We start from the raw sequence: 17,731 nt of genomic DNA, 5'->3' as shown, positions 1-17,731 counted from the left end.
TTCAAAACACTAATCACCTCCTTTTAACACCAAGTACAGACATTTACAGGAACTATGAGATTTTTTGGACTTTTTTTGTTTGTTTGTTTCTCTCCACACATCTGTATAACACAGTTTATTTCAAATAAAATAATACGGTTTTACATTTTTAGAATCCTATCCCAAATAGTTTGTTCTAGATTACTAATTTCCGTCCCTTTGGTCAGTCTTTACAGAAGGGAAACCTCAATTCTGCAGCATCAGAGAATACTACCATTGGAATTGGGGTCTTGTTGGATATTTTGTTACTTTCATGGTCAAATTCTAAAACAGTACCTGATGGAGTGACTTAGAATAGAAACATAAATTAAAACCGTATCCCTCCTTTCTTTTTTAAACTCTAAACTTGAAGAGCAAGCCAATGTGTTGCTGCCCAAACACCTTAATTTTACAATTTAAGTGGGAAATTAATGCACTCATTCAGAGGAAGCTAATCACTGCTGATACATCCATCCATCTGCTCACCAGAATCCAACACCCAGTTTTGTGAAGTCTCTCAGACTGAGAGCCACCATTCCCATTACAGTTGCCTGCTGAAAGCCTGAGAGAAGGGAAATCATTAGCAAGGCAGAATGAAAATATGGAACTATGCTATGATATCTACTTCTTCAGCCACATAACTCAGCTGTTGGGACCCAGAATTTACTCCACTCCTTGCAGCAGCACCCAGACCAGACCACCACCAAACACCCGGCTACAGGAGGAGCACTGCCCTGATGACTACCCACCTGCACAAATTTTGACAAGCTTCACAGTACAGAAGTGAAGATCAGAAACGACTTGTAAAGGATTGAAAAGGAACTTTGAGGCAAGCCAGTCCTAACAGAAATCCTCCACATATTGTCTAGAGAAATAAACTTTACAAGATCCATTTCAAGTCCTTTCTTCGAATAACTACAATTTCTTGTCTGTGAAGGAATCTTGCCGGTTTTCCCTTCCAAATTTGTTTGGTATTTGTTAATGAGGTTACAGCGCCATCTCCTGGAAGAAATCAACTTGTTGCAACTGCTCCCGAAATTAAATTTTCATTTCACTGTGCTCATAGAACCAGCAAATACATTAGATTCTGCCATGACAGTGCGGCAAGGTGCAGTAACTGGATGGAGAAAAAAATGTGATAACCTTTCCTCTTCTTTAGTAGACATACTGCAAACTGTTATAATGAACACTGGGGAAGAATGGAGAGGTTGATTTTAGCTATACGCCAACCTTTCCAGAGGAATCAGTTATGCTCTACTTTTAAGGGGCAACAGGAGATTAACAACTTTAGAACCAGCACTGGGAGAGGATAGGCCTGCTAAAACAAGTCTGGCCATTCACTGATTCAAACAGAAGTGCAAGGGTTTCTGGTCCAAGAGGGACTTGTACCTTCTGGTCAGAGGATATATAAAACCCAAGGGCCCAAAAGGCTAATATACTACAATGAAATCAAAACATTGCCAACAAATTATTTTAGATTTTTGTTTCACTGCTTTACAAAAACACTGAAAAATTAATAGTAGTAAAACTACCTTCACATAAAAAATGCCATTGTCAGAATTTTAGCTTTTTTAAAAAATAAAATATTATTATATGGTTTTATTTAAAACTTAGCATTGTTAAAAAAAATATAAAAGAATTGTCTTTTTTTTCAGGTGGCTGATATAATTTCTACAAATGCAATTCTGATCATCCGGGGGAACTGTAACTTCAAAGAATTAAAACACTGAAAGATGGAAAAACCTGAAAAACTCATCCATTCTTAGACACGTGTATACATATGCACAGATACTTAGTTGAGATTTTAGTGTGTTAAATTAGCTATTTGAAAGCATAGAACACATTAATCAAGAATTACTAGCAAGCATTTTAATCTTGCACCTGTACATAATATTAACACTCTTAGGCACTTTGCTATATTCATGGAGCATTCTGAAAACTTTGTTACGTGGCATAAAGCATAAACTCTATCATCCTGGGATTACTACTGGCATTATCAAGAAGAAATGTTGTTTACAGGAGTATTAACATTATTTGTGTATTATCCCATTGAGTGGGATAGTACCCAGTGTGCTTGTTACCACATCCAGCTCTACAACTGATTGAAGAAACAAAAAATATTTCAGTTACTTAAAACACTTTTCTTTCATTAAAAGGTTCCATGGCTTGATATTTAAGCCTCTTTATGAAAATGCAAAAAGGAAAAACTATAGCTATTTTTATGATCTAAGCAATGTAATACAAATCTTGGGCATCATGGCTCCCTGTAGAAAAATCACACTGCTTGTAATCACTAAAATTTTATTCATAAACCCCTGTCAAATGGGTAACTTGGGGCTACAGGAATACCCTGAACACAGCACAGCATCTTGCTTTTGAGCACAAAAACAACATTCAGCACTGTGCTGTATTTACCAACATAGGATAATGTATTTACTGGTACAGCCAGGTAGAAACATTTGGATTTTTCCTTTAGCAAAGGCCACTGATGAGCAATGCAGACAGGCTTCACCATGAATATACTCATCTTCAGCCACACGATCAAGCAGCTGTAAGAACAGATTTATCAAAGATGCTTCTGATGTTGTTCTCAGATACTGTACTTTTAATAAACCTACTTCCACTACTTTCTCCAATAAATAGCTGGTCTTCGAAATAGAGTGCATTAAATAGGACATTTTTATAGACAAACATACTACTCTGCATGTTGACCTCAGACATTCCCTATGGCTTCTCTGTTTCTCTAACTTCAGCTTTTGTCAGAAATGAATTTTGGTTTTAGTGCTACAGGCTGAAATCTGAATAAAACTACAGAACAGTGTGCGAGACTTCATCAAGGCAAGCAAGATTGGGTTTTGTACTGACATAAAGCAAATGAACATTGACAATAAGAGATGTCATCTGTTTACTATTCTGAAGTGCATGTGTTGGAACATTACTCTTGTAAACAAACAGTACAGGAGCACAGAAACAACATAGTGACAATTAAGACTATCTTTGCAAATAAATATCTCATATTTTTTATCTTTTCAAAGTACTATCCAGACATGTGTCCTTGATGTGTTCCAAGTATTATCTGTAGGTTATGCTGGCAGCTCACTTTCTGAAAAGAGAGAAGTGGTCTCCTTCAGAGCCGACTGAAACAGTTTGCTAAGTAGCTCTGCAAATAAACGTATTTTTTAAAAAAATATAACCATTCTTCATTTCAAATCATATTTATTCACTAGACCATGTTAAAACTCAAATAAAGGAGATGAACACAGACTAGATGTTCTCCCACCTTCTCTTTACCACTTCTGAAGATGTGAGATAGGAATAACATCTGACTTGATTCCTGCAGAATGTTTTGGCTGATCCCGGGAACCACGCATTATGGTTGCTTGCTTCACTTCGTAAGATGGCCTAGCAGCATTTTAAATGTTCCTTTGTCAGGAATATAGATTTAATTTATTGGAATTATTACAGATATTAACTCTTAGTTTCAGTTATTAATTTTTGCAGTCTTAGTTTCAGCTATTAATTGCTGCCAGAGGAATTTTTTTAAATTGTATTGAGATGAATTCTCCAAAAATTGATCTACAAAGCAATCCAATTTTCAGGATGAACCTTCTCTTGAAATGTAATTGTGCACTTACTAAAATTACAATCAAAAATATATGTTAAAAAGTAAAGAAGATTGCATCCTTACAGCAAACTGGACAGATCTGCAAATAAGCATAACTATGTGATCTCAAGCAAAACAAGGCTGCATCTATTTAATTACCTCTTCCAACGTGAACTGAATGATGGGGTAGACACATCCAGACTTTTTCTGCCTCCATTTCACAACAGTGTATTTTGCTCAGCATTCACACTGTTCACAATTATGGGTGCTCACTGCACGTATGTTAAGAAGCACTACTGCAAAATAGCTCCCAAGTTCTTTTCTTTCTGTAGTACAAAATACACCTTTCTTACATGATGTAGCTAAAAGCATCCATATTGCAGTGGGAGCCTTTGGGTTTCTTTAAACAGGTGAGATTCTCTTCAGGAATTCCTGTGTTTCAAAGAGACATTTGTTCTCTCAGCTGAAAGGTCTGATCCCACAGACATACAGGATTTTACCAGGTCTATTTGGCCAACCATACCAGAATTTGTTTGTTCTTGGTATGCACTTATTGACCAACAGCATTAGAATGCAGATTCACCTTTGCCTGCAATAGCCTGCCCTGGTTGTCCTTTGAGCTTTAAGTTTCCTGAACCAGCCATGTTCAGCCACCCAACAGACCCAAAATAAGTAATTCATAACCAGAAGTTTTTACAGTTTCAGCAAGTTATTTGTCCTTCCATAGCCCTTGAGGATATCCAACTGCTTCAACCTGAATATGTGCACTTGAACCATTGAAAATGCATTTTCTCCATGGATAAATAACCTCTCTTCAATTGTCTTATAAAACTCTACATAGAATGAATGAAAGCCCAAGGCTGAAAGCCACTCAAATTCATATTCAGAAATCAAATTCCAACACCACTATGAAACTACACAATTGTGGGGTTTTTATGTTAAAAAGTTTGGAGTAAAGAACTGGAAAAAAAACCCTGTCATCTTCCTAGAAAATGACCTGCAGCTAAGGTCACTGCTGGAACACTGTATAATCTTCCATGTCAAACAACTTGTTGATCTTTCATACAGGCTACCCGGAGATACAAATATTCTACCATTTTATTAGAGCTGAACTCAACTCACTTTATATGCCCAAATTGGTACCATATGAGAAACAGCACAGAGTTTAGTATTTCACTTTGGCTGACCCCTGCCTAGGCACTAAATTCAACCATCTCTGTCCATCTGCACCTTCTATTCCACACTTCAATTTTGATGATGAGATGGTTTTTGTAAACAAGTCACTATTCAAACCAGAGTCATGAGTTTTCAACCTACAGTGTTAGGAAAAACAAGAACTCAGTCACTTTAATATAGTGTCCTAATACTCATTTGATCATCTTTGCATTTGGAAAAAAAATACGATAAAGTTCTTTGACTTTGAAAAGGAACTGATGACGGAAAATCCAATTTCTTTTTTTAAAACATTGGTCAACTTCTACCCTTCTGTCAAATGTGGCTGACATTTCAAAGTTACCATCTGCATGAAGATCAGTAGCTGTGGAGGGAAAAGAATCAAAGTAGCTCTTCCCATACATTCCATCAGTAGGCAGAACTCAACTATTACTACTCAAAACACCTTCTTACTGGAAAGCTGGTCTAGAGCTTTAGATAACCTGATGCAGTTGTGAGCATTAAGAAATTGAGGGGCAAGAGAACAATTTACATGAAGCCACATTCCATGGAATTCTGTGTATGTGACACATTGTTTTATTTTCTCCTTAGGTATGTTAGGTATTTTCACTGCAGAGAGGAGTGCTTGAACTATGAACTTCCTCAAAAATAGCATTCAGTTGCATGTAAGCATGGTGTCTTTGCATGAAATGCCTCTGGAAAATGAATACTACATGGAATTAATGAAAGAACTGTCTTGCACAATGGAAACACTGGGAGACAAAACTGAACCTTCTAGCAAATAACCTTAGTAAGGACTGAAGAAAAAAGTCTTCTGGAAGACCTGAGATTACAACATCAAGAATTCCCAGAAAGGGTGCCATCTAAAGTAACAGTAATCAGATGATCAGGAGTCCAGTATTTGTCCAGTTGAACAGAAAAAAGGTTGGAGGTTGAATGGAAACTACAGTCATATAGGACCAGGTATTTTTAATCTATTAAAAGAACGGTGGGAAAGAGTGAATTCCAAACTACTACTGCAGGAACATCTTCACTGCACTGAACCAAGTGACACAGTTTATTTCCTAAAAGTTTTAGCAGCTGTATTGAACTGACTCATAACTGTAAGGTGAGAGAAATCCAAATAAGAACAGAAATAATTCTTTCATAATAAAAGAAAAAATAGTGAAAACATAATAAAACCCAATTTTAACTCCTTCAGAATAAAAGTATTTTCAGAATTACTACGTAATTTTATCAAAATACTCTTTTTTTTTTTTTAAGAGGCAGCAGGGAATACAAATAACCCTTTAAGTTCTGGGATCACAGGTCACCACTTGCCAATTACTTTTTTCCTTTCCTTCTGTATTTCTCATTCTTCAAAAATACGAACAAAGTCAGAATGTAAAGAGAATTATTTTAAATTAAAATATTCTCACTGTAAGATTCCATTTTCTCTTTCTCAGCACTACATTTTAGGTAACATCTGTCTTCAAGCTGTTATTTCTTCTGTGGTTCAGGGTTATGTTCTAAACCATAACACGCAGATGTACATCAGCTGAAACCCCTTGTTTGTTTTGGGGGATTGATGACATTTCTGAAGGAAGTTTTCTCCTCATCAAAGGTTATGTGGAAATATTAAAGCCTCATGGGGTGGAAACAAATCTAAAGAAGTCTTACTCCCTATCAAGACAAAATTGCCTGATTCTCACAAAAGTCCCACTTGCAGAAAGCTTCCCTGCTTCACCAACACAGGCCATGGAAGATTAATTTACTTCATTATTCTCAAGAATTCCGATTTCTTTCTCCTTCCCCAAAGCCAGATATGATGAAAAATTATAAATGGATTCTGATGCAAAAAGGTCAGTTTTAGTGCAAGAGCTATAACTCTATACCGAAGAGCTCTTCTAGGGCAGGGAGCAAAGCTTGCTGCCAGAATCTCTGCCTCCTCGTGTTCAATAGTACAGCAAGCAAATTTTCCCACCTCACAACAAGAAGGAAACAAGGGGGGGAAAAAAAAAAGTAATAAACTGACTAGTATTTTTCATTTCTCCGAAATTAATTTTAAGAACAGCAACCACAACAAAAGTACATTTTATCTGATGTTTAGAGCAATAGGGAAATAAAACCCAGAGGCTGCAGGCTTAACTGTTTGGTATTTGGCAGAAACAGGTGTCATTTCAGTCAGAATGATGAGGATTCACAAACCAAAAACAATAAACACACACTTCCAAGGTCACATATTACTTTGCTTTTAAAGTTATCTAAAGTAGAGGGAAGGAAGGGGAAGTACCAGTAAAGATGAGAACAGCTGCTAAATCCTCACTACTAAGAAGTCCACCAGATCAGGGTGAACTTGTTCCTACCATCATTACTGAGAATATCTGTTAAGGTAAATACAATAGGAATAGATATGGAATTTGAATTCACATTTTTAATTTGAGTTGAGGAAATGTGAAAATAATCCTTTATCTGAGGGAAGCAATGCTGCTTTAGGTGCGTATGTACTGCTTTGTTCATCTCATAAAAATACAACTGGAAGCAGTTCACCTCTTTATTTTGTCAACTGCTATATTAGATGCAGCATTTTGAAGGAAAATCATATAAAAAATAAATTTACATGTTTGAAATGCAGTGTTGTTGAAGTACTAGTAGTTTTCAATTTATAATTTTAGAAAATAAAACTCCCTTGTAAGGATGGCAATTTTTTTCATGGAAAAACAGAGCATAAAGTATTTTTGAGATACAAAAATATTTAAAGCCTAGAATCTGCAATGCAAGGATTGGTCAACCATTTCTATATTATGTGCAAGCTTATTAATTGGTCTCAACTGTCTATGTGCCAAGTGATGAAAAATACTAGAGCAAGTTCTAATCATACCAAAAGTTCTAATCATCTTAAGAGTAGCCTTTCAGAATTCTGGTTTTGTTTTAGATAGTGAAATGTAGTGTTTTAGTTTCAAATATTTAGCACTTAAAGAACAGCTGACACCATCCTTAACAGAATTACCTGAACCTAATTGCTCTAAAAGTATAAATACACCAGATTTATACAAATACTCAGACATACAGTGGGGAAAACAAAAAAAACCTTTCAATCAAGTGATTCAGTGAAAGTCAGCAGAATTTCAACACCTAACATGGATAGATTTACACTAATAAGAAAATCCAGTAATTATGGTGCAGTTAACAACCTTTATGAGTCTGTCTTCCTGAATCACCAAAATAACCAACTGCTACTATGTTGGAATTTCTGCAATTTACAGGCAAGACTTAATCCTTCTGTTCCCACCTTCTTCATCAGTGGTTGAAGTGAAAACTAGTCTTTTGCAAGAAAACAAATACTACAGTAATACAACTCAACCTTTTCTTCTGTCCTTAAGCTGCTCCACTGTAATGTACTGTTAAACAAAGTGAAGATGATTTGCATCCACCACATTAGGTGTTGTGTTATGTTATGGTAGTAACGCACACACAGAATCTCTCAGCTACGAATATTCTGTTCGCTTACCATTGTCACCTACTCCATTTTCCTATTTTAGCCTCGCATTTCATGTTTATCATATCATTCTCACACCTAGATTTAGGTCTATAAAACATTTTAATGTACTCTGAAAACTTAACACAAAAAGTTCTAAGATTAGTTGACAACTAATTAGCACAACAGATTCTTAATTAGAAGGCCTGTATATTGCTGCAATTGAAGTAGATGAGTTACACAGTAAGATAAAATGCACCTAATTCACAGTGCTTTTTCTACCATATGGTTTCTCTCTAGTCGTCCCACTCCTTTTTATGACATTTAGATATGTTGGTATGTTTAATCTCATTTATTACTACTTCTAGAAGACAATTGTTACATCAGTATGAAGACTTTGGAGACAGAGAAAGCTACATTTTCAAAAAATTCTACAGCATTAGAATTGTTACTATTCAATGAGTTCAAAGATTTCTTTGTTCAGGTCCTTCTATTAAGGTAAAATGTACCAATATCTACTCTGCTTTTCCCAAGCTGCAAGCATGTAAGGTGAAGATTTTGCCCCCAAGCCCCAATGCTCACAGGAAACTGTCTCTGAGGTCATAAGAATGTATGCTTGTTTAGTCATGTAGCAGCTTACGCCACGTACCCACGTTTCAAAAATACCAAACTAGCTAAAAAATACCAGTTAACTAAAGAAAAATCAAATTCAGATCTGATTTGGGGAGGGGGAGAAGACAACTAAGCAGTTGCATCTAACAAGTAATGGTAAGTGTCAATTTGAGGCAGTGGCTCCTCTCTTTTTTGTTATTGAATTCCCAATTCTAGTTCATGGCAGGACTGCCAGCTATCCACTTCTGGTCTGCTTATAAAATACCTCAGCATGTTCACAGAAGAACTTTTTCTTCTGTTGGCTTTTTTATCTCTCTCCACTCTTTTGACCATTCCCTGTTTCCTGTCTCACCAGAATACTGTATGACACTTGCAGCTTTGCAACCTACTGGTGGTCCCACGTGCCAGAAAACATTCCAACAGGAACAAAATGATGGTCTGGCAATACTTGTCTAGGTAGCACCATATATTAGTGCCTTAACAAAATCTGTTGGATGAAGAACAGGAGATAGAATCCACTAAAGAAACTTCCTTCATACTTTTATAACAAAAGCACAGTTGAATCCAGAGTTTAGGAGCCACTGAGCAGCTATTGTTTTCTCTGCTCATTTTACCTCCACCTCATCCGATTTCCCTCCAATCTTATGGTTTGTCCACCTCAATTCCAGTGGATCCAGTCTTTGAGAATGAACACCCATGGAAACTGCAGAAATTGTCACATTTACTGTAAGAATATCTGCAGTGTTATATTACTGGCATTTAAAAAAGCCAGGTTAAGAGAACAAACTTTAATTCATCCCTTCCTGCATGAGTGGCCTGTATGTCAAAATACCTGAAAACTGCACTGATACAGTAGAACTTATTTTAACTTGCATTACGAATAAACTGCACATGCTGTTTTACAGACAATATATATTTGTAAACTTGCTCATGCAAAATTAGTGTGCACAACAGGGATATTGGTTTTCTAATCCCCACATCTGTAAAAATGACATTTGTGTCTGCTTTTTTTGAACTGTGCCCAAACCACCTTTTTAATATAATAAATCTTACACATAATTCATCTGCCAGCCAAATCAATTTATGAAGCTGAAACAAAAAAGAATAAAAAGTTATACAAAAAACATGGTGCACCTGGACATCTGATTCCCACCTCCCCCCCTTTTTTGTTTACAAGTAGAAAGAGTGAACAAAAGAAAAAAAAAAATCATGGTCACAAAATTTTGACATTTTAATCCTAAACATTACAGGGCAAATGGATGTTGGAACCTATTTCCATACATCATGCATCAACTTTTTAATTCCCAAATGTGGTCAAATCCACTAAAACAAAGAGTGGTTAACGAATTCTGGATTATGGAAATACATTTCTGGAAATGCTAGAAAAGCAATTATGGGAAAAGCCAACTGTCTCCATAAAGGTAAATGAAGTGGAACAATGTGTAATTAGATGCTTTTTCTGTTTCTTACTTATAACCTGTCAATTCAGTGCATTATATGGTTCAACATAATGGTCCCCATTTTGGACAAACATCTAACTAGTGTCCATTGATTCCAAGTTAGTGGATGATGAATCTTTTTGGATACTTTCAAAGATGGCTGCCAGCTCAGGGTTAGAGCTTATCTGTGACTGAAATTCACTCATTAATGGACTCTTCTCTGCTTCTGGAATGGTTAGAAGTGCTGCTACAGCCCTCATGGCAGATCGTTTTAGTTCATCTTGCTTTTCAAACTCCTGTTTCACCGAGTTTGCCTTTACCTAAGGAAAAAAATGAAAAAATGTTTGAAACGTTACTTAAACCTCTGCCTATGTCCACCTTAAAAAAATGTATATTACAAAAATCTATTTCCCTCCATACTACCACGTTGCACAGCTTTCAAAATGACCTAAGCTCTTAAAAAAACAACCAAACAAAAAATCTCCTAAACATCTTTCTAGCAGAACTGTTTACACACAGATTGAAGCTTCAATACTGCAAGGTAAGCAGAAAAAGGCTGTAAACTAACAAGTCAGTCGCCAAATCAAAGCAATTACAGCAGCCAACCTTTACCCAGTAAGGTCAGTAAATGACATTAAACTGCCATTATCACATTATTCACAGATTCCAGAGAACAGAACTTATAAAAAGTTGACCTCAGAGTAACTGCTTAACCTTCTGTTACAATTTTCAAAGATGTTTTAGTGACACAAACATAAATTATCATTAAAGGCAGTCATTTTCTTGATATGAAATACAGAAGACTACAGCAACGGAAAAGCAAGGTAAATAGCATTCAATGACTGTCACAGCACACAGGTAGATCAAGACAAGCAGGAATGGAAGGAGACCAACTGTGCCAAGATCCAATAATCTTGTAATATACATGAAGAGGCAGGATAAACAATAAAAACCCAACAAAAACAGAGCTACTTTACACTGCCTTCATCATCTAAATGCTTGTCTGAAACAACCATCAGATCTCAGAAAAACTCCCAGTCTTCCAGTTTCACTACTTATAATGACATGAGATTTACATGTTGCCCAAGTGGCAGCTAAATTTTTAAGGAACAGAAGAAAGGACATCAAAGAAACAGAGAATCTTTAAAAAGAAGCTAACAAAGCTGCCTCCCAATTTGTAATTTAAATAAATTTAACACACGTATAAAGGCACACTTATATTATCCTGCCTACTCCAGCTTATCAATCATAACTCAAAAAATGCTGCAACAAGTTCGTTTGTATTTCTGTAAGACAACACAAAGTAATTAACTTAAATGAATTTAAGTACCTTAGTTGTACACGTAGCACGCAAAGGTTCAACAAGCCTATCCAATCTCTGCAGCACCGCACTTGGACAAAGGGTAGACAGTCTCACTAACATTAAAAAGGTCAGCATCTAGGTTGAGGAAAAAAACAATACAACTATTAGTCATGCCTAGCACATACGTGGAGATATATTTCCTACAGTGCTGTGTAACCTTTCAAACAGTCACACTTTAATGAAAATGGCAAATGTAGTGAAGTACTTAAGCATATGAAGTAATTTTTTTACCACGTCAGTTTATTCACTATTTAAAATATTTTGACATAAGTCACTGCTTTCACAGAGAAAAATAACAGCTAACCTTAATATCATAGTGATCCTTCAGGCCATCTTCAACATGGTTTAAGAATTCAAATATATCTAGTCTATCCAAACAGCTATCCAGTAAAGTATACATGCACTCAAAAGCCGCTTTCCTTATGTCCAAGCCATCATCAACTGTATGTTTAAATGGTCCCATTTCCACCTGTCAGCAAACAGAAACACCAAAGTTAAGTAATACATATTAAAAAAAAAAAATCTATCTACTTACATATATTTAGCACTGTTTTTCTTAGTTTACATACCTCTCTGATTAATTCCTTTCTGACTTTTGTTTCATTGTAAAGATGAGGAAGCACAGTATCTAAGAGGTCCCTTATCAAAGATGGTTTATTGTGGGCGGCTGAGTTAAACGTCACCAGGGCTACTCTCCTGACATTGAGATCTGGGTCCTCCAATGTTTTCAGAAAATCACCTGCAATCGTACAGAAATAAATAACCTATGAGCATCCTTTCAATCTGCAACTTTAAAAATATCTTTGCTTATCTTTAACCTTTCAAAAAAGACATATTTAGTGCAGGAGTTATTTTAATGTGACAGACACCTGCTATTTCAGCATGATTACACAAATAAAACCACACTCATATGGAAAAGCATTAATTTAATTGATATACAGTATTTTGTATAATGAAACAGCAGTTTCATTATGGCCATCAAAACAAATGGCCATCACAACAAATGGTCATCACAATGGTATTTCAACTTGTTTTCTAAAGATACAGCATGCACATTAATGAAAATTATAGTTAACCTTTGCTTTTATCGATTAAATTTTCTCAGAATATGCATTAGAAAACCTATCTCAATTCTGCAGTTTATGAATTTGAGAACACCTCTCATGAAAACTATCAACACACTGATTTTTAAACCCATAAATTGGCATATACTGAGAATATCAAAATTACCATAAAATAAGGTTACTCAGTATGTATTAACAGAGCAACACCTTCTCATCCCACTCTACCCTCAGACATTTTTTAATTAGATTTTCTATACTTCTATAATATAGCCTTGTTAAAATAAACGGCTGCATGAATATATCCTATTTTTCCCTCAATGTTTGTGAAGTTTTACTAGCTAACTCCATGAGGAGTGAAATTTTTCAAAGGAGAAAACCAACAAGGTGTAAGCAAGAAAGTGACTTCTAGACGCACAAAGTAAACTGGAGTAACAAAACTCAAGATGACTAAGATTTTTTAAGTACTAGATACCAATAGTTTTTTGACTGAATAATCAATGAATATTTGCAGAAACCAAAGGCGCAAGGCAGCTTCAGTGGGAGTGGAAAAAAACTAAAGCATAAGCAATTCTTGAACGTATTATAAAAAAAAAAAAAAAAAAGCTTAGTGATGAAAATAACACATAGGAATTTACTTCATTTAACCGTAAATAGAAACCTTGCTCCTCACAAAACTTTATGCTCTTGAAGTTAAATCTTCTCCCTCCTGTTGGGCTTAGCAGTATAGATAATTTTTTACCTATCTTTAAATCTGTAATTAATCAAGTATAAAACATTCACCATAGCATATTAAACAAATCTTTGTTATACAAATGAAATAAGTTCAAAAAGCCACAGCATTGCAAGGCTCTTTATCATACTGATGTTATACTGAAAGCTCTGATTACCTTATCCCTTTAAAAATACACACAATTCCAAATGCTTTCAGATCACAAGCATTACAAAATCATAACGACCTATATTTACAATTCAAAACCTGGTAACACTCTGAATTCACACATGCATATTTTAAGTGACTGAATGTCAAATATTTCCAAGACCACATGTCTGGGCAAAGATAGTACACTCTACTACATCAAACTGATTTAATTTGTCAAAAACACGGGAAAAAAATCAGATTTTGGGTTCCATCTCCTGAAAGTCTTAGCTTTTTGTATTGTCCATCACAGCTTCAATTTATAGAATCATATATTTATTACTGCTCAGAATTCAAACAAACTAGTATTAATAGAAATAACTGGCTATTATAGAAACATCTTGTAACACTTCCAACAGTTATTATTAGCAGCTAATCCTAGCATCTGCAAAATATTTACTTCTGATAACACAAAGAACAAATTTTAAATGTAATTCTACTGCCTGGAAACAAAAAAGCTGTCAGTAAAAAGCTGTCAGAACTTACCTATGCAGTTCTTCAAGAGTGGGTCTATGGGTTGTGGATGATCAGAAATAGTGAATTTAACAGCAGTAACCACTGAACTTCGAGCGTATGAGGACCCTAATACAAAACGAAATTGTGAATATACAAGACTAAAACAGAACAACTACAGAATCTAAATCATGCTCAGTGCCATTTATTCTTTTTAGACTTCTAATACTCTTAAGAGCACCAAACAAGAAATGTTATTGATCACTAGTAATGCAATATGTAACTCAAGTAAATCTACGGAGAAAACATTTCAAAGATGGGAAAAATACCGTAACCTACAATAAGCAAGTAATGTTATCTGCTACAGAAAATTTGAGTAATAAGCCTATTAGAACAGTTTATGTATGATCATAGGTCAGCCTAGGAAAAAAACACCTCTCCCCTTAAAAGTAGAAGCACATGAAGTAAATGTGAATGCAGTTCTTGATACAAAACTGATTCATGACTCATGCACAATGATCCATCCTAATCCTTAAAAATTTCAGAATCCCTATCTGAAAAATAGGAATACACCAAATAATTTACACCAAAAGGTCTATATGTTGCGAATTGGTTTTTTAATTTGTCCCTTTGTCATTCATGCTCCTTCTCTTTTAAGTTTGTAGATCTTTCTTAAACATAACATTGTTAATTGAAACACCAGTCTGAAAGTAGAACACAGAAGTAATTCTTTTTTACGTATGACTAGCAACTTCTAGTAAAAACTGAAGCACCTAAGTTTCCATTGTTGAGTGGGGAGGAGCAAAACTTGAAGAGTTATCACAAAATTTAGGCACATCATTTGCAAAACTAGATCAATTTATTAATAGAACAGCACAAAGCCATTTGCCTTAAAGCCACAATATGTACATGCATTACTACTACTCACCTGATGCCAAGTATCCCTTGAGTCGTGGAAGCAGAGTCTCTGGGTCTATTAATGTAAGCTTGCCCAAGCATTCAGCAACAACATTCCTTGTGCCCTCTTCTGCACATTCACAGTGTTTCAGGAGTAAGGCCCAGATGTTCTCAACATATGGTTTGAGACCAATCACTGACGCAGAGCTAATTATTTCTTTCAAGGAATGAAGAAGAAGGTATTGCCTCTTAGGTTGACTAGTTATTTCTTGTAGGACAAATGGCAGATACTCAGGAAGATTGCCAACACTAATGCTGCCTAAGGCGTAAGATGCTGCCGATTTTACTTCTTCACTGGGAGAAGAGAATGCTTCTAGTATTACAGACTTCAGCTCAATTTGTCCACTTAAGTCGATATGATGCCCAACTTCCCCAAGAGAAAGCAAAGCCAAAAGACGAATGGAATCTGTGGACCTTGAGTTCTTAACATCTTGAATGAACTGACCTACAACAGCTGGTCCTTCCTTAGGGCAGGCTCGAGTAAGGGCAGCAACACATTTGGCAATGGAATAGTAAGACTGCTTGTGAGTAAGTGCTGTGCTCTGTGAGTACACTGGACCCGTTAACATGCGCAGTAAATCCATATAGCCTAAATTATTTGTACCAGTCACAACCAAAGCTTGGAAAAATTCTAGCATGGCACTAAGTGCTCCACCCTGAAGTAGAGGTGATCTTACCAGCCCAATAAGTTCATTGAGAATGGAGCCACTAATCTTTGACAGGGAGGAAGGATATACTTTAGCCAGTGTTGTTAGAAAACTGATGGCCATCTGTGATACGTGCATATCACTTTCACTAATCAGAGGTGGAAGCTCATCCAGGACAGCGTCAATCATGGCAGCTGTCAAGCTGTCACTGTAATTCTTAATTAGAATATCTAGAGCAGAAAGAGTGCCCAGTTTCAAAGCTCGCTGGTTCTTTCTCAAAAAAGAAGCAAGAATAGGAACTCCTTCCCCAAGGATTGGTCTCAAATCTATCTTCAAAGGAGAACCAGCAATTAATGTCATGGCCTTCACTGTAGTTAACCGAGTGATCTCATTCTTCAGTCTCTCTAGAAAGATCTGAAGCGTACTAGGCAGGTCTGTGCCTAGGCTGTCACCAAGGCTACAAATTATTTGACCCATGCAAGATATTGCCCTTTCTTTGACCTCCTGATCAATGTCAGCAGCCTTTAATCTCTTGATTGTACAAGTAAACAAATCTTTGATGTAAGGAGTAGCATCAAAGGAAGTAGGCTGATCTAATGGACGAATAACCTTCACAAGTTGTTGGGTAACCAAAAGTGCCTCTGATGTTATCTTGTAAAATGGGTCTCCAACACAAGCTACAACCGGAGGTACCAATGCTTGAACATGAGGATGAAAGACTTGGGGAGAATGATTGCAGAGGATCACATACAAACAGGACAAAGCATCTATCTTCAGATTAGAAGAACTTGATTTGTCATTCAGTGAAAAAATTATTCCTGGAAGAAAAACAAAAAATTTATTTTTAGGGTAGGCATTTATAGTCTCCTAAAACACTTCAAAATTTCCAAAGGCGAGCAGTTATACTGAATTCATGTTTTCCAGCTCCCAACCCTCCTTAAATGCTTTTAAGTCCCTTTCAGCAATTTAATTCAGTCAATTAGTTTTTAAGCTTCCTCTTCCAGAGGATATGGGCAATTTGATGGTTTGTGATGTATTTTCTTAATTATAAGGAAATTCTGAACCTTTAACATTTCCAACCTTACTTTTCATCATTACTTCAGACTTCAACATTTCAAGTTTCAAAAGCTAAAAGATGGACAATATTTTGCTCTTTCGGGATGAGAAAGAAGGCAGCTTGATCTTGTAATTAAGAAGAAAATCAACTTTTTTTTTTAATACAGGGAAAAAACATCAATCTTGGAGACAAGCCTTGTTTTCAAGATTAATGGAAATATGTCACTAATATATGAATTCATATAGTAGCTGGTTATTTTGCCATTTTCTTTAAATAGAAGCCCCACTTCAAGGCTTTTGCAAAAAGCAGTGTCAGGACTTGAACATTCTGACGTTTCAAAATTTCACATCCAATTTAACAAATATTGAGGTTATTAACATGCTTCTCATACCTGGTACAAGTACAGGAACATGCTGTGTTAGGGCTCCAGGTAACACATTTACTAGTTCAGTCAGCATGTTAAAGCAACACTGACGAGTCTTCACACTTTTCTCCTTCATCTGTTTGTGCAAGGCTTTAACTATGTTGGGGACCTGTAATCATCACACATCTGTTAATTGATTCAATAGCTGGCATTTCTTCCATTATTGATTACTAGGGAGGATACAAAGAAATGCATGCACCCTACCCCTCTGATTTCTCTACAGAACTAGAGAAGTTACAGAAACATAGGGAAATAAAGAGTCAAAATAATTGCTTTAAAAAATAGTAATTTAACTGTAAAAGGTGATTTGCATTAATAAAACTGTAGAGAGTAACAACCGAAAAGCCACCCAAATAATTTATTTAGAAAAAGTTTTTCAGCATTATCTTTTTTATTCTGCAAATAAAATATGTTGTAGGAAATCAAGTTTTATCTTGATCATTAGAGCTTATGTCTGCACACAGAATGCACAAAGTAACTATTTTGCTTTGGTAATTTGGCTGAATGACATAGGACATGCAACTTTCACAGGTGACAGTAAACAACT

At 35.8% G+C, this 17,731-nt stretch overlaps 1 protein-coding gene across 1 annotated transcript in view; it reads right to left on the bottom strand.

Annotated features, from left to right (window-relative positions):
- Positions 1-8,589: 8,589 nt before the first annotated feature.
- CAND1 (cullin associated and neddylation dissociated 1) overlaps positions 8,590-17,731 on the bottom strand; it is a 28,178-nt gene continuing 19,036 nt past the window's right edge. The window contains exons 9-15 of the mRNA XM_027884694.1: positions 17,152-17,293; positions 15,028-16,521; positions 14,133-14,228; positions 12,236-12,405; positions 11,971-12,135; positions 11,634-11,741; positions 8,590-10,623 (exon numbers count right to left, since the gene is read on the bottom strand). Coding sequence (XP_027740495.1) covers positions 10,399-10,623; positions 11,634-11,741; positions 11,971-12,135; positions 12,236-12,405; positions 14,133-14,228; positions 15,028-16,521; positions 17,152-17,293 — 2,400 coding nt within the window. The 3' untranslated portion in view covers positions 8,590-10,398. The remainder of the gene's footprint in view (positions 10,624-11,633; positions 11,742-11,970; positions 12,136-12,235; positions 12,406-14,132; positions 14,229-15,027; positions 16,522-17,151; positions 17,294-17,731) is intronic.

Source organism: Empidonax traillii, unplaced genomic scaffold, assembly GCF_003031625.1.
Source record: "Empidonax traillii isolate 1590-97213 ecotype Southwest subspecies unplaced genomic scaffold, ASM303162v1 scaffold153:size895095, whole genome shotgun sequence".
NCBI classification, from domain to species: domain Eukaryota; kingdom Metazoa; phylum Chordata; class Aves; order Passeriformes; family Tyrannidae; genus Empidonax; species Empidonax traillii.
Note: the sequence above shows the minus strand (reverse complement) of the source record. Positions and strands in the feature narration are given on the sequence as shown.